Here is a 23,113-nt window from a genome sequence, read left to right on the forward strand (position 1 = left end):
TGGATTATGTTTTCCAATAGGCATTACTTTGTCCACACCTCCCTGGAGCATACTTTGTCTTACGTGCATCTCATGGCTCCTGCTGCATCTGGAATCTCTCTCTCTGCTGCAGCCAGAGCTCTGCAACCCAAGAGTCCCCTCTCCCACTTGTGCCTCTGTCCTGCCCCAGCTTCTCCTGACTCATCCAGTCTATCTGGTTTTGAAGAGCTGAACAACACTTCCTCTCTCTGATCCTTCTTCTGGAAAGGTTCCATTACTTCCATGCTCACCTCTCAGCAGAGAAGCTGGAAGAAACCAGTTTCATCTAGAATGTAGTTACTCACTTCTTCTGTCCAGCTGAAATCTTGTTTGGGCTGATTGTCTTTAAAGATTAACCTATTTATTGACAGATGCCTCTGCCCCAAAGTCCTGCCTCTGAGCACAAGGTGTGTGAGCAAAGAGTGCAGGAGAAAACAAAAGACCAAAGGATACAGACAGTTCATAGAATCACACATGCGTAAATAGGGTTAAATTATCTCATCAATGTGCAGGAGCAAACAAATACACTAAAAGAATATTTGGAATCATTAAGAAATGATAGATAATGAAATAGAAAATATCATATTGCCTCTATATCAACCCCTTGTACATCCACATACTTATTACTGTGTGCAGATCTGATCGCCCCACCTCAAAAAAGATAGACTGAAATTGGAAAAGGCACAGAGAATGGTAACAAAAATGATTAGGGGTATGTAACATTTTCCATATGAGGAGAGATTAAAAACTCTGGGACTTTTCAGCTTGGACAAGAGATGACTAAGGTGGGATATGAGGTCTGTAAAATCATGCTTGGTGTGAAAAAAAAAAGTATAAGGAAATGTTATTTACTCCTTCACATAACAGAAGAACTGGGGGTCACCCAATGAAATTAATTGGCAGCAGATTTGAAACAAAAAAAAGACAGTATTTCTTCACAGTCAACCTGTGCAGCTCTGGGCCAGAGGATGCTGTAAAGGCCAAGACAGTAACAGGGCTCCAATAAGAGCTAGTGGGTGAGGTTCCCTGGGGAGGGGAGACCCTGAGAGAAAGGGGTTACTGCCAGGGGGCAGCACCCCAGCTAATGGGGAACTGGGTCTGGGAGGGACACGGGGGCCAAGCGGAAGTGGGACTCCAGCCTGCAGAGGGCGCTCCGGAGGCTGGACAAGCTAGTTCCCAGAAGCGACCAGCAGGAGGTGCCACAGAGGTGAGTCCCCCATACGCTTACAAGTGGTGGAAAATGTGGGCTGAAGCAGTCTGCCTCTGACATAAGGGCCGTCAGTGTGGCCGTGCCACTGCGCTGGCAGCTGACAGTGTGAAAACACAGCAGCACGATCCCAGCAGCGCTCTCTGAGGGGGGGTTAACTCCCGGATCGTTACATCTGCCATTGTGGACGTAGCCTAAGTCTGTTCCCCTGAAGCGCCCCCAGTGACTGTGATGTGTTGGTAGGTTTCTGAGTGGCAGCAGAAGTGGAGTCCTGGAGTTCACACCTCACAGGAGCGGGAGCTCACACAGTCCAGCTAGTTCTGAAAACCTCAGATTCACTTTGAAAGGTTGTCAATGGCTAAAGGCTGCCTCTTCCAGCCTTTCCTGTGCATCCCGCTCAATGAACAGTCCTGGGAGTCCATTTCCCTCTTGGTGTGACAGAGAGACTGTGGTTACAGCAGGGAAGTCAGGACTCCTGGGCTCTGTCTGTCATTGTGTCTCCCATTCTGTGTGTGACCTTCACCAGCTTAGATCTCCTCATGCCTCAGTTTACCTATGTGTATACTGGTTATATTTTCATAATGACTTTCCTTTCCTAATTGTTTTGAAGATCCTCCAATGAAGGGTGCTGCAGAGTATGATGATACTGAGGAGATATATTGATCTCAGATCCCATATGGACATGCCCCATATGTCTGTAGAAAGTTCTCATGTCTCCCCGCAGTCATCTTTCTCCAGATCTGGCTGTCTCCTATCTACCCATACATCCTGGGCATTTTCAGGGTACCAGAGCCTATAGACATCTAGGCATTAACCCTTATTTTCTTTCTCATCAACTATATTTTATAAATATATACAAATACCCAAAATAGCCAATTCCTCTCTGACTCAACACAGATCCCAGGAGTTCTCATCTCCCTTTGGGAAGGTTCCTTAATTACTGTTTACTCCTAAAGCTGGATAATTAGCACAGAAGTGGAGACAGGCTTGTCTACAGCCTCTTTGCATTCAGATCCTCTCTTCTCTAGAGGCTGAGTGAACCCCACTGGGATTACACAGAGCTATATTAGAAATTGTGCACGGCTCTTGCCATGGGATGTTGCTGAAGATGCTCAGTTGAGAGAGGTGTGAGTCACGGACACTTGAGGGCGATTCCTAGCAAGGACACTTCCATCTCAGAATTCACAGGTACCATCTCTTGCTGAGGCGCTCACCTGATCAAGAAACCCTGTGCAACATTGGTATGGAGGGATAGAGAGTAAGTCTGTGTTTCTTTCCTCTCTGCATAACCATGACACACCCCAGGGCCCTTGCCATAAGTGATGAGTTTGCTAAAGAATCTCTGGCCAAAATGTCACTAATTTCTGTGCACCCCTGCTCATCCAGCCTGATGGACTCCAGCCCCAAGGTTGTGCATTTCAGTGGCACAGTGAATCCTTCAGGATGAAAGACGTTAGTAGATGTGCAATACAAGGCCGTTAGTAGATGTGCAATACAAGGCCCATACCTTGCTCAGGCCCCACTGAGGCAAAATTCCCTTGGAGTAAGAACTGAGTACAGATGTCAGGAGCCAGCTGTGTGTTAATGCACAGACACTGTCACCCTCTCCTCTTGCATTTCAGGGCTCTGTCTGTTAAAGGGGTAGGGGGACAGGGGCTGTTACCTGACTTTTATCTGCTGGAAAGCTTGGAGGTACTACTGTTCCTCACTGGAACAATAATGAGAATGTTTCAGCATGGCTAACATATTTTCTCAAAACTTCATTCAAGAAGCCTGATGAACTTTTATGCGTGAAACTTTCAAAAAAACAATTCTGCTCGAAGCAGATACCCAGCCTGGGAAATCTCAGTCCAAACACCCAAAATTTGGCAAACTTAAAAGTAGCTGAAAATGAGGTCTTCTAATGAAGATGTCAGACACCAAAACTACAGGTGATGCCACCAGCACCACATACAATGGACAATCCATTTGTGATTCCCATTCTTCTATGCTCTTCTCTCCAATAATGTTGGTAGCAAGGAGTTCTACAGGGCAAATATCAATTACCTTTTCTCAATGTTATATGTTCAGACTTTCAATTTAACTAAATGTTCCCTTGTTCATGTTATGAGACACATTTAATATAAATGCCTGATCTACTTTCTTTATCAATAGATCCATAGGGCTTAAGATCAGAAAGGACCATTTGATCATCCAGTCTGACCTCCTGTAAAACACAGGCCCATTAAATTTCACTCAATTAACTCTGTATTGAGCTGAAAGACGTGTGTGTGACTTGTGTTTGAGTAAGACCTGGTCTACACCTGGATTTTATATCATAGAATGATAGCGCCATGGAGTTGTAAGGGAGCACAAAGGGCAGCTAGTCTATCCCCTGACAAGATGCAGGATTTGTTTTGTCTTAGCCATCTAAGACTGGTGGCTATTCACGTGTCTTTGGAAAACCTCCACTGGAGGTGCTTCCGTGACTTCCCTGGGAGTCTGTTCCATTGGCTTCCTGTACTTAAAGTTAGGAAGATTTTCTTGAAATGTAATTTAAACTGCTATGACTGGAGTTTCAACCCATTGCCTCTTGTCCTGCCGCTCTCCAGTAAGACAGAATAACTTTCCTCCACCTTTTTATGGCTGCCTTTTAAGTATTTGAAGACCACTATCATGTCCCCTATTAATCTCCTTTTTTCCAAATAAACATACCTATGCCTTCAGCTTGCTCATACAGCTTGCATTCCATCCCTTGCATAACATTGGCCACTTGGCTATGGATCCTCTCCAGTTTCTCTACATCCTTTCTATATATTGGTGAGCAAAATTGGACACATTACTCCAATTTAGACCACACCACGTAGAAGAATATTATCACGTACCATGATTTGCATTTTATATTTCTGCTAATATAACCTAAGATTGGATTTGCTTATTTTTAAACAGACAAAAAAATCCACACCCCAAAAACATGTAGCTATATCATAGAATCACAGAACAGGCAGGACCAGCAACATCTATAACATCCCTGACAGGTGTTTGTCTAACCTGCTCTTAAAAATCTCCAATGATGGAGATTCTAGAATCTGCCTAGGAAATTTATTCCAGCCCTTAAAGACTCTGACATTTAGGAAGTTTTTCTTAATGTCAGACCTAAATGGCCCTTGCTGCAATTTAACTCCATTGCTTCTTGACCTATCATCAGAGGTTAAGAGGAATAAATTGTCTCCCTCCTTGTAACAACCTTTTACGTATTTGAAAATTATTATCATGTCCCCCCTCAGTCATTTCATGATCACTTTCACCTAAGCTGTCTTCCACTTTCAAATTCTCAACCAGTTCCTCCACCTTTGTCAAAATCAAGTCTAGAACAGCCTCTCTCCTATTAGCTTTCTCCAGCTTCTGGGGGGGAAAAGTGTCTCCCATACATTCCAAGAACTTATTGGATAAGCTGTGCCCTGGTGTAGATATCATGAGATGAATTCTTCCATTAAGCTAGCTACCACCTCTCTGGGATTACCTGTGCTGAGGGGAGAACCCTTCCATCTGTGTAAGTAGTGTCTATACTGAAGCGCTATGGCAGCACATCTGTAGTATCTTAAGTGTAAACAACCTTCAAATGAATGTTAAGGAAAAACATCCGGTCTGGATCTGCTAATATGGGAAATTGGAGAACCCAACACTTCCCTTCTCAGTGTGTCCCAGTGATTAATCACCCTCAGTGCTTAATATTTGGCCCTGAATTCTAGCTGGAATTTACCTGGCTTCAGCTTTCAACCCTTTGGTCTTGCTCAGCCTTTCCCTAGTAGATTACAGAGCCCGTTATTACTCATCGTTTTCTCCCCATGAAAGCCTCCGCTTGATAAATCTTTTGATAAGTCAAAGATATACACCTAGAAGTATACGGTCCAGCTTTTTTCTCTACCCAGCAATCATTTTTGTGGCTCTTTTCTGCATCCTCTCCAACTTTTCAACATCTATTTTCAGATGTAGACCCCAGAACTGCTTGCAGTTTGTTTTACCAATCCCATGTGCAAAAGTAAAATCCTTCACCCTGCTCTAACTCACCATTCCCCTGTTTATGCATCCGAGGACCAAATCATCCCCTTATGCTACGGTGTCTCACTGGGAGCTCACAATTAGTTGGGAGTCCACAATGACCCATAAATCCTTTTCAGGTTCCTTGTGTTCCATAATACAGTGCTTTTGTGTGGGCATCTGGCCTGCAGTCCCTGTTCTGAGAGGATAATTTTGCATTTGATTGTATTAAAACATTTTATTTGCATTAGCTCCTATTATCAAATGCTCCATATCAATTGGAATTATATCTGCAGGGATTTTCTATTTCCTTCCAGATCATTGATTAAAATATTGAATAGCATCAGGCCTAGAACTGATCCCTACAGAACCCCACTACAAACAGCCCCATTTATTGATGAAGGACTATTGACTACGGTTTTCTGAGATCCACCAGTTAGCCGGTTTCCAGTCCATTTTACATGTTCACTACTGATATATTAGGGTATTAATTTTTTTAACTCAGTATTTTCCCCTACTAAATCAATTGCCTCTGAGAAATCAAAGTTCATTGGATCTTTGTGGGTCCCTTGATGTACCTTTGATCAATCAATGTGTATGCTCATAAAAGGATGAAATCAGGTTTATTTGATAAGACCTGTTTTGCATAAACCCTGTTGGTGACTGGCATTACTTACATTTCTAGACTTTTTCTTGAACTAATCCCGTAAAAGCTTTCCCATTCTTTCTTAACCTTGTCAATACTTTTATTAAAAACAAACAAACAAAAACAACCCAAAGACCTTTCCCTTTATTTTTTAATACTTTACATTTAACACAAGAATTGACATAAAACTTTCCTAGGATTTTTCTTTTTGTTAATATCCCTAATAACCTCCCTTTTGTGATCAATAGCCCTGCTAAACATGGAATTTTCCCTGACGACTTAAAGTCCCTAATCAATTTTCATAACTTCCGATTTCTAGTTGTTTCTATTTTCCATTTTTCCTCTTTGTTACATATTGCTTCCCCCTCCCTTCAATTGCTGCCTTCATTTTACCACTGAACTGCATTTTTACCCAAAGTTGTTCACTGTGAGTGTGGAATCATGATTGTTCCGCTATCTAATAAACTGTTGTCAAAGAACAACCAATTTTCATTCATATTTTTCTGTCTCAATTTTTTCTCCCAGTCAGTTTTGCTGACAATTTTCCTCAGCTTTGGAGAATTAGTCCTCTTGGAGCAGTCAGTCTCTATAGATAGTACTGGCTGGGAAATGTCCATTTGCATGTAAATCAGTTTCACTTTTTATTTTCCTCTCCTTTATCATATGCTCCCTTCTTTGTTTCTTGTGTAAACTAAAGAGTTCCAGGGTTTTCTATATATTTGCATATGGCAGCCTCCGCCATTCTCAGAACCTGATTTGAAAATCCAATTTATAGATGTTATATCCTTTGTAGAGATGGAGTGACCAAAACTGAACAAATATCCCGAACCTGTTATTCTCCATCCCATATCTTAGGGATCTGAACACTGCCATTGGTTGGTCCACTGCTGCGATTGAGCAGGTGTTTCTCTTGAGCTGCTATCAATGGGGCCCAGGTCTTTTCCCTGAGGTATGTTCTAGTTGGGATGTTTCTCCCAGCATAACTCTTGGCAAAACTTTGTTCTTTTCCACTCTCAGTTTTTGAGCAACTGAATGAATGGGGAACTCCCTATCCTGGCTCTCATTGCATAAAAGAACAATGACGGATAACCAGTATCCACACTTGTGTTTCCTGCTGCTGCCTCTTAAGGTTCCCTCACCAAAAAGTGTAGGAATTATTAATTCAGGGAGGACCACAAAATATGGAATTGGATTTAGTGGGGTTCATCGTTATTTTCTTTGAATAATGAAAATGTCTGTCATTATTTCAGTGTGTGAAGAGTGATCAATCTGCTTCTTCCATGAGAACAGCCTTCTTTAGTGCATATAGTGTATCACATTAATGTTGTCTTTCCATTCAGGCATTTCTACTACAATCATCACCCAAGAGGCTGAGAACCCACAGAAAGAAGGAGAACTTACGGTACATGCAGGAGACACTGTTCTGCCTCAAAGTTAAAGTTGGACACTTTCTCTGCTAATCCATGTCAGATTCCAACACAACCAACTTAACCAACCCCTCCACCTTCATCCTACTTGGCATTCCCGGCCTGGAGGCAGCCCATATCTGGAACTCCATCCCCTTCTGTGCTATGTACGCCATAGCCATCTTGGGGAACTTCACCATCCTGTTCATCGTGAAGAGGGAGCCGAGCCTCCATGAGCCCATGTACTATTTCCTCTGCATGCTGGCCGTCACTGACCTGCTCATTTCCACATCCACCATGCCCAAAATGCTGAGCATCTTCTGGTTCAATTCAAGGGAGATCAGTTTCAGTGCCTGCCTCACCCAGATGTACTTTGTTCACTCCTTCTCAGCGATGGAGTCTGGAATCCTTATTTCCCTGGCTTTCGATCGCTACGTGGCCATCTGCCATCCCCTGAGACATTCCACCATCCTGACAAACTCTGTTGTAGCCAAGATAGGCCTGGTCTTGGTGCTGCGCAGTGGCATACTCACATTACCCTTTCCCTTCCTGGCGAGGCAGTGGCCATATTGCAGAACCAACATCATCCCATACTCCTACTGTCGGTTTATAGCTGTGGTGAAGCTGGCCTGTGCTGACATCCGCATCAGTAGTTACTATGGCTTGTTTAATCTTTTCTCTGTGATCGGATTTGACGTGTTTTTTATCGCTGTGTCCTATACTCTGATCCTCCGGGCCATTTTCCGTCTCCCCACAAAGGATGCCCGGCTCAAAACTTTTGGGACCTGCATCTCTCATCTTTGTGCCATCTTAGCTTTGTATATACCAGATTTCTTCTCCGCTTTCACACAGAGGTTTGGCCACAATGTGCCACTGCATTTCCTTGTCCTCATTGCCAATGTTAACCTCCTGGTGCCTCCCGTGCTACACCCCATCATTTACGGGGTGAGGACCAAACAAATCCGGGGCAGGCTGCTCCACCTCTTTACACATAAAGAGACCTAAAAGTTTCCTCCTTGTGCTCTGGCTCTCAGATTGATGTCTGTGCAGAGCTGGCTGGTGCATGGTGCTGTGGCCTCTTCCCTGAATCACTTCCTGGACAGTAAAATTGAGATTAAACCCTTTCCTGTGCTTACTGTGCTGTGTCAATGCGATGAACTGGGGAGTCAGTCTATGTACTAGATCGGGTAACCAACTTTCTAATTGCTGATAGCTGTATCCCTGAAATTGCAATCTTGCAAGTCACTTAAGATCACTATTAGTGTTAAAATTGTAATGTTTATTCTTACTTTGTTACTAACTCTGTGGAGAGAGTCTATGTACACTAGACTGGGTGGCCACCTTTCCAATTGCTGATAGCTGCATCCCTGAAATTACAATCTTGCCTCATCTCTTCTGTCAAGTCTCGACCCCACTGTGTGTCTTCTCCCCAAGGTGCTGCCCCGTCACTTGCTCCTGTCTTCCCCTCCCGTTGTCAATTGTGTCTCTGTCATCTCTACAACCAATGTGTTCTCACATCTTATGGCAAGTCACATAAGGGACACTGGTTAGTGTTAACATTTTAATATTTATTTTTACGTTCTTACCAATTCTGTGGAGAGAGAGACCCCGTCAGGACTCCTGGGATCTATCTCGGCTCTGGGAGGGGAATAATTTGTTACAGCAGGAGGCAGATACATCTGAGGTCTAAATAAGAAGTTCAGAATGGCCATACTGGGTAAAACCAATGGTCCATGTAGCCCAGTAGCCTGTCTTCTGACAATGCCCAGTGCCAGATGCTTCAGAGGGAATTAATTGAACATGGCAATCAGCCTGTGATTCATGTGGAGAAGGAGGTAAAAATGAGTAGGGCTTCTGTGCCCCTCTCCCTTCCCCCATCTTCCATACCACTGCCACCCAGGGGCTTTCTCATTTTTCCTGTCCTATGACGAACCTCAGGGAGCTGTTTTTTTTGTCTCCCTGCCCTGACCATTTAGGACCTGCTCTCCTCCCTCCACCTCCCTTTCCCTTTCTGGAGATAGAAATGGGTTACGTGGTGCCACCAGTGCAGTCTTTGCACTGGTGGTCTTCTCCCTCTTTGTCCATCCACGTCGGCCATAGGGTCTTAACAGGGGCCCAGCCAGATGATTATCATGGATCCACTACCCCATCCCCCACTGTGCTGTAGGATGAGCTTCACCATTTTGTGATAGACACCTGTCGTTTCAATGGCAAGGTGAAGCTCCCTCTCCAGTGTTGTGAAGACTTCCATCTTGTCCTCTTGGCCATGAGGGCTGTTTTGGATGAGTGGAGGGGTATCAGGAGGTAGGCCATCCTGGTCTCCCGGTGGGCCCACAACTTCTGTGACAAGCCTTTCAGGTTGGTCAGTGATTTTTGTAAGGCCAGCTGGGGATCCTCCTGCCCGCAAGAATGAAGCCAACCGTCTTTTCAACATTGAACACCAGAGGCTCTAGAGTGGGTCTCCACAGTTGTCAGTTGCTCTCTTTCCTTTGTGACGTAGGAAACCCAAATATGGATCCAGCCACCGAGACTCCTTGCTGGCTGGAATGGGGGGACTGGGTATATTTTAGACACCTCAGCGCTCATGCGGCTGGGGTGGCCATCCTGTTCTCCCCCAACCTAGAGCCTGATATTCTGGGAGTAGATGAGGTCATCTCAGGTTGCCTACTACACTCCAGGCCTGTATGGAGAGGCTGACAGTCACTCTTTTCAATATCTATCACCTGAATGCCGACCCAGAGTGTGTGTTTTTCTATTAACAGGTCGTGCAACCATCACCCGGATGACAATTCCACTTTTACCTAAATACAGGTGGAGGTCAAATGGTTTTGCTACTCCTGGTTGGACTGCATGGATGTATTCTATTTCCATCTTGCCCTGGCCCATTCTTCCAGCATTTGACCGGTCCAGTTCTTGAACCACCATTTAGTGGACACGATGGCGTCTTTCGTCTCGGAGCTCACCTGGGGCTCTTCAAACTTCAGACCCCCCTGAGCATACTCCAGGAGATGGGGGGCCACCTTATTGCCTACCATTGGGATTTTCCTTGAATGGGTCATACAAGAAGGTGCTCTGCATTCACCCCTCATCCCAGGACCTCTGGAATTGTTGATTGGGCTCCTGTCCTATGAGTCCCCCCAAACCGCCTCCCTTTCATAACCCATGTGGGCTGCACGCCCTGCAGCTTGTTCATTCCTGAACTCCTCCAAGAGAACAACTTTACATGCTCATGCTCCACATGCTTCACTTCCACAGTTGCCTGATACCATGGGGTGGAACCTAGTCCCACCTTCGGAGGGTGAGGAACCCCAGTTGGGCCAGAATGTACTCCATCCCAGTCCCACGGCCCACCGGGTTATCGGTTGGTGGCTCCTTCATGGATCCATGAGCACAGTTCACCCCCATTCCAGATGCCTACCCATTTTGAGGCATGAGGCAAACTCTGGCAGATGCCTATCTACAATGTGCAAGGTTGCAGCCCCTATTCCAACTCCTCCACAACTTCAACAGGAGGTTCTGGCTGCACTTTTCCCCAAACCTTTTCATATCTGCTACCTGCTTTAGCTCAACATACAGGATGTGGCCTGCAGATCCCTTGTGTTACAGGTGAAATATACTCTAATGTAAATCTGTAAACTTATTAATAAAACAAATAATCAAACCCTAACAAAATAAGGAACTTATAAGATATGATATATAGGGAAGCAAGTAGGCTAGACTATAGGGTACCACAGCTGCAGGCTGCTAGTTGGTAATGGCCAGGGACTTAATAGTGACAGAGAGAAGGAGGCACGTATGTGTGTGGAGGTGAGTTACAAAGGAAAGACAGAGCAGGACCTAAATGCACCAGGAGAGACGGGGTGGGGGGGGCCAGCCCTACTCCCCTTCCACATCTGTGTAGCAGCTCCAGGTTTGCTGTCACAGCCGCGCTCAAGCTTGTGAAGCTGGACACTCACCAGCTGAGTGTGTTTGGGGCCCACAAAAAAGACCCCTGTGATTTTGAGTCACAGCACTGTTCAGGCCCTGCCTCTGGCTCTGGGTTTCCAGGCCCACTCTCGCAGTGCCGCTTCCGTTCTAGTGCCTCCCTCTGGGAGCAGAAACCTGCCCGCCAACCACCAAGGCCCTGACACTAGCTTTGACTCAGCTCCCCCAGACTCTCCAATTGCTTCAGCCCACCCTTCCCAGAGCTCCCCCTTGGGCAAACGCTGGTTCCAGTTTCTCCTTTTTGGTTCACATGATCACTTAACCCCAGGCCTTGCAAAAGGGGTTGTGTGACACATGGTCAGAAAGAGTTAAGCAACTTGCAGGCTATTGACCCAGATTCACTCCTTAGAGTTAGGTTAGAAAAGTATGTAAATGGTAATTTGGGCAATTCCACCTTAAGTAGGCTGGAGCTTTCATATGTAGACTTGTATTATCAAAGAACTGGAAGAAGTTCATGACTCTAGTAGTCTACGTTTACCATCAGCTTGTTAGAGGTGAACAGTGTAACCAAATGATTCCTGTCTGGAGCATTATTGGCTAATTCAGAGATGAAAAGGAAATATTATTAGATAGAATTTGTGTGCAATAATCTCATTTTCTATATGTCTCTTTAAAGTTTCTGGTGACCTCTCTTTAACTGCTTAATATATAATAATCTTATATTAATCCAGGTAATTAATTACCAGTGAGGTTTCGGAAATAGAACAGGGGTGGGCAAACTTTTTGGCCTGAGGGCCACATTAAGTTTCAAAAATTGTACAGAGGGCCAGTTTGGGGAGGCTGTGCTTTCCCAAACAGTCAGGCATGAGCCAGCACCCGCCCTGTATCCATGCACCACCTGCTTCTTGCCCTCTGACACCGTCACGGGACTCCTGCCCCAGGATCTCGCAGCCCCACCACCCAGAGCATTGTGCCGGCGGATGAGCAAGCGAGCTGAGGCTGGAGGGGAGGGGGAAAAGGAAGGGAGGAACCAGGGACCAGCCTGCCAGGCCAGGAGCTCAGGGGTTGGACAGGAGGGTCCCACGGGCAGGATGTGGCCCGCAGGCCACTGTTTGCCCACCTCGAAATAGTAGATTACTTCAAAAGCCTATTGTTGACCCAAGGGCTGCTGTGCTGCCCAGGGACTGTATAAAGAGCTCTTGGAGTCTGATCTTTTTTATCTCAGATCTGCTTAAGCATCATCGGGAGAAGCTTGAGACACAAGACTCTGGTCTCCTCTTATACTCTGGACAGCTCTGATAATGAATATTTCAACAATGGACTTTAATCTCTTGAATAATTTTGTAAGATCTTTATCTAACTTTGAAGCCAGCCATCTCTAATATAAACCTGACTTAAAAACTCTAATCGTGTCTTTGTGTATAATTCTCTTTTAACCAGTACTCTCTCTTTTAAAATAAATCTTAGATTAATTAATAATAATTGGCTGTAAATGAATATTTGAGTGTTATCTGAAACATTCATTCACCTGGGAGGTGATGTGTACAATCCTTTAGTGTTTGTAAAACGTTATTATATGATGAAAAGGATTTTCAATAATCATCATCATACCTGACTTGGCTGTCTGGGTGGAAGCCCAAGGCTGGGTGGCTTTAAGGGACCTGTGTTTTGGCTTCTGTGTAAGCAGTAAAGCATTGTGAAAGCTGTTTTGTTGCTGACTTGGTAAATCCATGTGTTACAATAACCACCCATTTGGGGGAATTGTCTGCCCCATTCTTTGCTGTTTGCCCTAACTGAGTGGAGTGGGCCACCTTGGAACCCCATTCACAAGTTGCTAAAACAGTTCCTCTACTTTAGAAAGCAGAAGCTATACCTAGATCCAGGTAAACACAACACAGAGGGAATGAACAGAACAGATACTTATCAAGTGACCCATTCCCCATCACCCTTTCCCAGCCTCCGGCAAACAGAGGCTAGGGACATCATCCCTGCCCATCCTGGTGAATAGTCATTGATGGACCTGTCCTCCATGAATTCTTCTAGTTATTTTTGAAAGCTGTAATATTCTTGGCCTTCATGACATCCTCTGACAAATTGTATAGTTGGGATTAGGTTTCCCATAGCCATCACTTTGTCCACACGTCCCTGGAGCATACTTTGTCCCTCTTGCAACTCATGGCTTTTCCTGCATCTGGAATCTGTCTCTCTGCTGCAGCCAGAGCTCTGCAACCCAAGAGTCCCCTCTGCCAATTGTGCCTCTGTCCTGCCCCAGCTTCTCCTGACTCATCCAGTCTATCTGGTTTTGAAGAGCTGAACAACACTTCCTCTCTCTGATCCCTCTTCTGGAGAGGTTCCATTACTTCCATGCTCACCTCTCAGCAGAGAAGCTGGAAGAAACCAGTTTCATCTAGAATGTAGTTACTCACTTCTTCTGTCCACCTGAAACCTCTTTTGGGCTGATTGTCTTTAAAGATTAACCTATTTATTGACAGATGCCTCTGCCCCAAAGTCCTGCCTCTGAGCACAAGGTGTGTGAGCAAAGAGTGCAGGAGAAAACAAAAGACCAAAGTATACAGACAGTTCATAGAATCACACATGCATAAATAGGGTTAAACTATCTCATCAATGTGCAGTGGCAAACAAATACGCTAAAAGAATATTTGGAATCATTAAGAAATGATAGATAATGAGATAGAAAATATCATATTGCCTCTATATCAACCCCTTGTACATCCACATACTTATTACTGTGTGCAGATCTGATCGCCCCACCTCAAAAAAGATAGACTGAAATTGGAAAAGGCACAGAGAATGGTAACAAAAATGATTAGGGGTATGTAACATTTTCCATATGAGGAGAGATTAAAAACTCTGGGACTTTTCAGCTTGGACAAGAGATGACTAAGGTGGGATATGAGGTCTGTAAAATCATGCTTGGTGTGAAAAAAAAAGAATAAGGAAATGTTATTTACTCCTTCACATAACAGAAGAACTGGGGGTCACCCAATGAAATTAATTGGCAGCAGATTTGAAACAAAAGTAAAAAAAAGTATTTCTTCACAGTCAACCTGTGCAGCTCTGGGCCAGAGCATGCTGTAAAGGCCAAGACAGTAACAGGGCTCCAATAAGAGCTAGTGGGTGAGGTTCCCTGGGGAGGGGAGACCCTGAGAGTAAGGGGTTATTGCCAGGGGGCAGCACCCCAGATAATGGGGAACTGGGTCTGGGAGGGACACGGGGGCCAACCGGCAGTGGGACACCAGCCTGCAGAGGGCGCTCCGGAGGCTGGACAAGCTAATTCCCAGAAGCGACCAGCAGGAGGTGCCACAGAGGTGAGTCCCCCATACGCTTACAAGTGGTGGAAAATGTGGGCTGAAGCAGTCTGCCTCTGACATAAGGGCCGTCAGTGTGGCCGTGCCACTGCGCTGGCAGCTGACAGTGTGAAAACACAGCAGCACGATCCCAGCAGCGCTCTCTGAGGGGGGGTTAACTCCCGGATCGTTACATCTGCCATTGTGGACGTAGCCTAAGTCTGTTCCCCTGAAGCGCCCCCAGTGACTGTGATGTGTTGGTAGGTTTCTGAGTGGCAGCAGAAGTGGAGTCCTGGAGTTCACACCTCACAGGAGCGGGAGCTCACACAGTCCAGCTAGTTCTGAAAACCTCAGATTCACTTTGAAAGGATGTCAATGGCTAAAGGCTGCCTCTTCCAGCCTTTCCTGTGCATCCCGCTCAATGAACAGTCCTGGGAGTCCATTTCCCTCTTGGTGTGACAGAGAGACTGTGGTTACAGCAGGGAAGTCAGGACTCCTGGGCTCTGTCTGTCATTGTGTCTCCCATTCTGTGTGTGACCTTCACCAGCTTAGATCTCCTCATGCCTCAGTTTACCTATGTGTATACTGGTTATATTTTCATAATGACTTTCCTTTCCTAATTGTTTTGAAGATCCTCCAATGAAGGGTGCTGCAGAGTATGATGATACTGAGGAGATATATTGATCTCAGATCCCATATGGACATGCCCCATATGTCTGTAGAAAGTTCTCATGTCTCCCGCAGTCATCTTTCTCCAGATCTGTCTGTCTCCTATCTACCCATACATCCTGGGCATTTTCAGGTACCAGAGCCTATAGACATCTAGGAATTAACCCTTATTTTCTTTCTCATCAACTATATTTTATAAATATATACAAATACCCAAAATAGCCAATTCCTCTCTGACTCAACACAGATCCCAGGAGTTCTCATCTCCCTTTGGGAAGGTTCCTTAATTACTGTTTACTCCTAAAGCTGGATAATTAGCACAGAAGTGGAGACAGGCTTGTCTACAGCCTCTTTGCATTCAGATCCTCTCTTCTCTAGAGGCTGAGTGAACCCCACTGGGATTACACAGAGCTATATTAGAAATTGTGCACACCCCTGTGTCGGCTCTTGCCATGGGATGTTGCTGAAGATGCTCAGTTGAGAGAGGTGTGGGTCACGGATACCTGAGGGCGATTCCTAGCAGGGACACTTCCATCTCAGGATTCACAGGTACCCATCTCTTGCTGAGGCGCTCACCTGATCAAGAAACCCTGTGCAACATTGGTATGGAGGGATAGAGAGTAAGTCTGTGTTTCTTTCCTCTCTGCATAACCATGACACACCCCAGGGCCCTTGCCATAAGTGATGAGTTTGCTAAAGAATCTCTGGCCAAAATGTCACTAATTTCTGTGCACCCTGCTCATCCAGCCTGATGGACTCCAGCCCCAAGGTTGTGCATTTCAGTGGCACAGTGAATCCTTCAGGATGAAAGCCGTTAGTAGATGTGCAATACAAGGCCGTTAGTAGATGTGCAATACAAGGCCCATACCTTGCTCAGGCCCCACTGAGGCAAAATTCCCTTGGAGTAAGAACTGAGTACAGATGTCAGGAGCCAGCTGTGTGTTAATGCACAGACACTGTCACCCCCTCCTCTTGCATTTCAGGGCTCTGTCTGTTAAAGGGGCAAGGGGACAGGGGCTGTTACCTGACTTTTATCTGCTGGAAAGCTTGGAGGTACTACTGTTCCTCACCGGAACAATAATGAGAATGTTTCAGCATGGGTAACATATTTTCTCAAAACTTCATTCAAGAAGCCTGATGAACTTTTATGCATGAAACTTTCAAAAAACAATTCTGCTCGAAGCAGATACCCAGCCTGGGAAATCTCAGTCCAAACACCCAAAATTTGGCAAACTTAAAAGTAGCTGAAAATGAGGTCTTCTAATGAAGATGTCAGACACCAAAACTACAGGTGATTCCACCAACACCACATACAATGGACAATCCATTTGTGATTCCCATTCTTCTATGCTCTTCACTCCAATAATGTTGGTAGCAAGGAATTCTACAGGGCAAATATCAATTACCTTTTCTCAATGTTATATGTTCAGACTTTCAATTTAACTAAATGTTCCCTTGTTCATGTTATGAGACACATTTAATATAAATGCCTGATCTACTTTCTTTATCAATAGATCCATAGGGTTTAAGATCAGAAAGGACCATTTGATCATCCAGTCTGACCTCCTGTAAAACACAGGCCCATTAAATTTCACTCAATTAACTCTGTATTGAGCTGAAAGACGTGTGTGTGACTTGTGTTTGAGTAAGACCTGGTCTACACCTGGATTTTATATCATAGAATGATAGCGCCATGGAGTTGTAAGGGAGCACAAAGGGCAGCTAGTCTATCCCTGACAAGATGCAGGATTTGTTTTGTCTTAGCCATCTAAGACCGGTGGCTATTCACATGTCTTTGGAAAACCTCCACAGGAGGTGCTTCCATGACTTCCCTGGGAGTCTGTTCCATTGGCTTCCTGTACTTAAAGTTAGGAAGATTTTCTTGAAATGTAATTTAAACTGCTATGACTGGAGTTTCAACCCATTGCCTCTTGTCCTGCCCCTCTCCAGTAAAACAGAATAACTTTCCTCCACCTTTTTATGGATGCCTTTTAAGTAGTTGAATACCACTATCATGTCCCCTATTAGTCTCCTTTTTCCAAATAAACATACTGATGCCTTCAGCTTGCTCATACGGCTTGCATTCCATCCCTTGCATAACATTGGCCACTTGGCTATGGAGCCTTTCCAGTTTCTCTACATCCTTTCTATATATTGGTGAGCAAAATTGGACACATTACTCCAATTTAGATCACACCACGTAGAAGAATATTATCACGTACCATGATTTGCATTTTATATTTCTGCTAATATAACCTAAGATTGGATTTGCTTATTTTTAAACAGACAAAAAAATCCACACCCCAAAGACATGTAGCTATATCATAGAATCACAGAACTGGCAGGACCAGCACCATCTATAACATCCCTGACAGGTGTTTGTCTAACCTGCTCTTAAAAATCTCCAATGATGGAGAATCTAGAATCTTCCTAGAAATTTATTCCAGCGCTTAAAGACTCTAACATTTAGGAAGTTTTTCTTAATGTCAGACCTAAATGGCCCTTGCTGCAATTTAACTCCATTGCTTTTTGACCTATCATCAGAGGTTAAGAGGAATAAATTGTCTCCCTCCTTGTAACAACCTTTTAGGTATTTGAAAATTATTATCATGTCCCCCCTCAGTCATTTCATGATCACGTTCACCTGAGCTGTCTTCCACTTTCAAAGTCTCAACCAGTTCCTCCTTGTTTGTCAAAATCAAGTCTAGAACAGCCTCTCTCCTATTAGCTTTCTCCAGCTTCTGGGGGGGGAAAGTGTCTCCCATATATTCCAAGAACTTGTTGGATAAGCTGTGCCCTGGTGTAGACAGCATGAGATGAATTCTTCTATTAAGCTAGCTACCTCCTCTCTGGGATTACCTGTGCTGAGGGGAGAACCCTTCCATCTGTGTAAGTAGTGTCTATACTGAAGCGCTATGGCAGCACATCTGTAGTATTTTAAGTGTAAACAACCTTCAAGTGGATGTTAAGGAAAAACATCTGGTCTGGATCTGCCAATATGGGAAATTGGAGAACCAAACACTTCCCTTCTCAGTGTGTCCCAGTGATTAATCACCCTCAGTGCTCAATATTTGGCCCTGATTTCTAGCTGGAATTTACCTGGCTTCAGCTTTCAGCCCTTTGGTCTTGCTCAGCCTTTCCCTAGTAGATTACAGAGCCCGTTATTACTCATCGTTTTCTCCACATGAAAGCCTCCGCTTGATAAATCTTTTGATAAGTCAAAGATATACACCTAGAAGTATACGGTCCAGCTTTTTCTCTACCCAGCAATCATTTTTGTGGGTCTTTTCTGCACCCTCTCCAAATTTTCAACATCTATTTTCAGATGTAGACCCCAGAACTGGATGCAGTTTGTTTTATCAATCCCATGTGCAAAAGTAAAATCCTTCCCCCTGCTCTAACTCACCATTCCCCTGTTTATGCATCTGAGGACCACATCATCCCCTTATGCACTGCTACAGACTAGGGACCGAATAGCTGGGCAGCAGTTCTGCAGAAAAGGACCTAGGGGTTATGGTGGACGAAAAGCTGAATATGAGTCAACAGTGTGCCCTCGTTGCCAAGAAGGCTAATGGCATTTTGGGTTGTATAAGTAGGGGCATTTCCAGCAGATCGAGGGAAGTGATCATTCCCCTCTATTCAGCACTGGTGAGGCCTCATCTGGAGTACTGTGTCCAGTTTTGGGCCCCACACTACAAGAAGAATGTGGATAAATTGGAGAGAGTCCAGCGGAGGGCAACAAAAATGATTAGGGATATGGAGCACATGACTTATGAGGAGAGGCTGAGGGAACTGGGATTGTTTAGTCTGCAGAAGAGAAGAATGAGGGGGGATTTGATAGCTGCTTCCAACTACCTGAAAGGGGGTTCCAAAGAGGATGGATCTAAACTGTTCTCAGTGGTAGAAGATGACAGAACAAGGAGTAATGGTCTCAAGTGGCAGAGGGGGAGGTTTAGGATGGATATTAGGAAAAACTTTTTCACTAGTAGGGTGGTGAAGAACTGGAATGGGTTCCCTAGGGAGGTAGTGGAATCTCCTTCCTTAGAGGTTTTTAAGGTCAGGCTTGACAAAGCCCTGGCTGGGATGATTTAGTTGGGTTTGGTCCTGCTTTGAGCAGGGGGTTGGACTAGATGACCTCCTGAGGTCCCTTCCAACCCTGAGATTCTATGATTCTATGATTCTACAGTGTCTCACTGGGAGCTCACAATGAGTTGGGAGTCCACAATGACCCATAAATCCTTTTCAGATTCCTTGTGTTCCATAATACAGTGCTTTTGTGTGGGCATCTGGCCTGCAGTCCCTGTTCCGAGAGGATAATTTTGCATTTGATTGTATTAAAACATTTTATTTGCATTAGGCCCTATTACCAAATGCTCCATATCAAGAGGAATTATATCTGCAGGGATTTTCTATTTCCTTCCAGATCATTGATTAAAATATTGAATAGCATCAGGCCTAGAACTGATCCCTACAGAACCCCACTACAAACAGCCCCATTTATTGATTAAGGACTATTGACTATGGTTTTCTGAGATCCACCAGTTAGCCGGTTTCCAGTCCATTTTACATGTTCACTACTGATATATTAGGGTATTAATTTTTTTAACTCAGTATTTTCCCCTACTAAATCAATTGCCTCTGAGAAATCAAAGTTCACTGGATCTTTGTGGTCCCCTTGATGTACCAAAGTTGTACCTTTGATCAATCAATGTGTATGCTCATAAAAGGATGAAAGACTTTTTCTTGAACTAATCCCGTAAAAGCTTTCCCATTCTTTCCTAACCTTGTCAATTCTTTTATTAAAAACAAACAAACAAAAAACAACCCAAAGACCTTTCCCTTTATTTTTTAATACTTTACATTTAACACAAGAATTGACATAAAAGTTTCCTAGGATTTTTCTTTTTGTTAATATCCCTAATAACCTCCCTTTTGTGATCAATAGCCCTGCTAAACATGGAGTTTTCCCTGACGACTTAAAGTCCCTAATCAATTTTCATAACTTCCGATTTCTAGTTGTAGCTATCTATTTTCCATTTTTCCTCTTTGTTACATATTGCTTCCCCCTCCCTTCAATTGCTGCCTTCATTTTACCACTGAACTGCATTTTTACCCAAAGTTGTTCACTTTGAGTATGGAATCATGATTTTTCCGCTATCTAAATAAACTGTTATCAAAGAACAACCAATTTTCACTCATATTTTTCTGTCTCAATTTTTTCTCCCAGTCAGTTTTGCTGACAATTTTCCTCAGCTTTGGAGAATTAGTCCTCTTGGGGCAGTCAGTCTCTATAGATAGTACTGGTTGGGAAATGTCCATTTGCATGTAAATCAGTTTCACTTTTTATTTTCCTCTCCTTTATCATATGCTCCCTTCTTTGTTTCTTGTGTAAACTAAAGAGTTCCAGGGTTTTCTATATATTTGCATATGGCAGCCTCCGCCATTCTCAGAACCTGATTTGAAAATCCAATTTATATATGTAATATCCTTAGTAGGGACGGAGTGACCAAACTGAACAAATATCCCGAACCTGTTATTCTCCATCCCATACCTTAGGGATCTGAACACTGCCATTGGTTGGTCCACTGCTGCGATTGAGCAGGTGTTTCTCTTGAGCTGCTATCAATGGGGCCCAGGTCTTTTCCCTGAGGTATGTTCTAGTTGGGATGTTTCTCCCAGCATAACTCTTGGCAAAACTTTGTTCTTTTCCACTCTCAGTTTTTGAGCAACTGAATGAATGGGGAACTCCCTATCCTGGCTCTCATTGCATAAAAGAACAATGACGGATAACCAGTATCCACACTTGTGTTTCCTGCTGCTGCCTCTTAAGGTTCCCTCACCAAAAAGTGTAGGAATTATTAATTCAGGGAGGACCACAAAATATGGAATTGGATTTAGTGGGGTTCATCGTTATTTTCTTTGAATAATGAAAATGTCTGTCATTATTTCAGTGTGTGAAGAGTGATCAATCTGCTTCTTCCATGAGAACAGCCTTCTTTAGTGCATATAGTGTATCACATTAATGTTGTCTCTCCATTCAGGCATTTCTACTACAATCATCACCCAAGAGGCTGAGAACTCACAGAAAGTAAGGAGAACTTACGGTACATGCAGAAGACACTGTTCTGCCTCAAAGTTAAAGTTGGACACTTTCTCTGCTCATCCATGTCAGATTCCAACACAACCGACTTGACCAACCCCTCCACCTTCATCCTACTTGGCATTCCTGGCCTGGAGGAAGCCCATATATGGATCTCTATCCCCTTCTGTGCTATGTACGCCATAGCCATCTTGGGGAACTTCACCATCCTGTTCATCGTGAAGAGGGAGCCGAGCCTCCATGAGCCCATGTACTATTTCCTCTGCATGCTGGCCGTCACCGACCTGCTCATTTCCACATCCACCATGCCCAAAATGCTGAGCATCTTCTGGTTCAATTTCAGGGAGATCAGTTTCAGTGCCTGCCTCACCCAGATGTACTTTGTTCACTCCTTCTCAGCGATGGAGTCTGGAATCCTTATTTCCCTGGCTTTCGATCGCTACGTGGCCATCTGCCATCCCCTGAGACATTCCACCATCCTGACAAACTCTGTTGTAGCCAAGATAGGCCTGGTCTTGGTGTTGCGCAGTGGCATACTCCCATTACCCTATCCCTTCCTGGCGAGGCAGTGGCCATATTGCAGAACCAACATCATCCCACACTCCTACTGTCGGTTTATAGCTGTGGTGAAGCTGGCCTGTGCTGACATCGGCATCGGTAGTTACTATGGCTTGTTTAATCTTTTCTCTGTGATTGGATTTGACGTGTTTTTTATCGCTGTGTCCTATACTCTGATCCTCCGGGCCATTTTCCGTCTCCCCACAAAGGATGCCCGGCTCAAAACTTTTGGGACCTGCATCTCTCATCTTTGTGCCATCTTAGCCTTGTATATACCAGATTTCTTCTCCGCTTTCACACAGAGGTTTGGCCACAATGTGCCACCGCATTTCCTCGTTCTCATTGCCAATGTTTACCTCCTGGTGCCCCCTGTGCTACATCCCATCATTTACGGGATGAGGACCAAACAAATACGGGGCAGGCTGCTCCACCTCTTTACGCATAAAGAGACCTAAAAGTTTCCTCCTTGTGCTCTGGCTCTCAGATTGAGGTCTGTGCAGAGCTGGCTGGTGCATGGTGCTGTGGCCTCTTCCCTGAATCACTTTCTGGACAGTAAAAGTGAGATTAAGCCCTTTCCTTTGTTTACTGTGCTGTGTCAATGCGATGAACTGGGGAGTCAGTCTATGTACTAGATCGGGTTACCAACTTTCTAATTGCTGATAGCTGTATCCCTGAAATTGCAATTTTGCAAGTCACTTAAGATCACTATTAGTGTTAAAATTGTAATGTTTATTCTTACTTTGTTACTAACTCTTTGGAGAGAGTCTATGTACACTAGACTGGGTGGCCACCTTTCTAATTGCTGATAGCTGCATCCCTGAAATTACAATCTTGCCTCATCTCTTCTGTCAAGACTCGACCCCACTGTGTGTCTTCTCCCCAAGGTGCTGCCCCGTCACTTGCTCCTGTCTTCCCCTCCCGTTGTCAATTGTGTCTCAGTCATCTCTACAACCAATGTGTTCTCACATCTTATGGCAAGTCACATAAGGGACACTGGTTAGTGTTAACATTTTAATATTTATTTTTACGTTCTTACCAATTCTGTGGAGAGAGAGACCCCATCAGGACTCCTGGGATCTATCTCGGCTCTGGGAGGGGAATGGGGAATAATTTGTTACAGCAGGAGGCAGATACATGGGGGGAGGGATAGCTCAGGGGTGAACTGTGCCACGTACTGTGCCTGTGCTCATGGATCCAGGAAGGAGAAACCAACCGATAACCCAGTGGGCCGTGGGACTGGGATGGAGTACATTCTGG

The 23,113-nt window shown here is 44.5% G+C and overlaps 2 protein-coding genes across 2 annotated transcripts; both read left to right on the top strand.

Annotated features, from left to right (window-relative positions):
- Window positions 1-7,354: 7,354 nt before the first annotated feature.
- On the top strand, window positions 7,355-8,302 carry LOC120397545 (olfactory receptor 52R1-like). Its single transcript, XM_039523539.1, has one exon. It carries the CDS (start codon window positions 7,355-7,357, stop codon window positions 8,300-8,302), a length of 948 nt encoding a protein of 315 aa, XP_039379473.1.
- A 13,061-nt stretch (window positions 8,303-21,363) lies between these two features.
- LOC120396873 (olfactory receptor 52R1-like) lies at window positions 21,364-22,311 on the top strand. The gene has a single exon (XM_039522061.1). The coding sequence runs from the start codon at window positions 21,364-21,366 to the stop codon at window positions 22,309-22,311; it is 948 nt and encodes a 315-aa protein (XP_039377995.1).
- The last annotated feature ends 802 nt before the right edge of the window (window positions 22,312-23,113 follow it).

This window comes from Mauremys reevesii, linkage group 1 (assembly GCF_016161935.1).
Source record: "Mauremys reevesii isolate NIE-2019 linkage group 1, ASM1616193v1, whole genome shotgun sequence".
Classification (NCBI taxonomy): domain Eukaryota; kingdom Metazoa; phylum Chordata; order Testudines; family Geoemydidae; genus Mauremys; species Mauremys reevesii.

Excerpts from the sequence above, each read along its gene's own strand:
- LOC120397545 (XM_039523539.1), top strand. The coding sequence starts at position 7,355 with ATGTCAGATTCCAACACAACCAACTTAACCAACCCCTCCACCTTCATC.
- LOC120396873 (XM_039522061.1), top strand. The coding sequence starts at position 21,364 with ATGTCAGATTCCAACACAACCGACTTGACCAACCCCTCCACCTTCATC.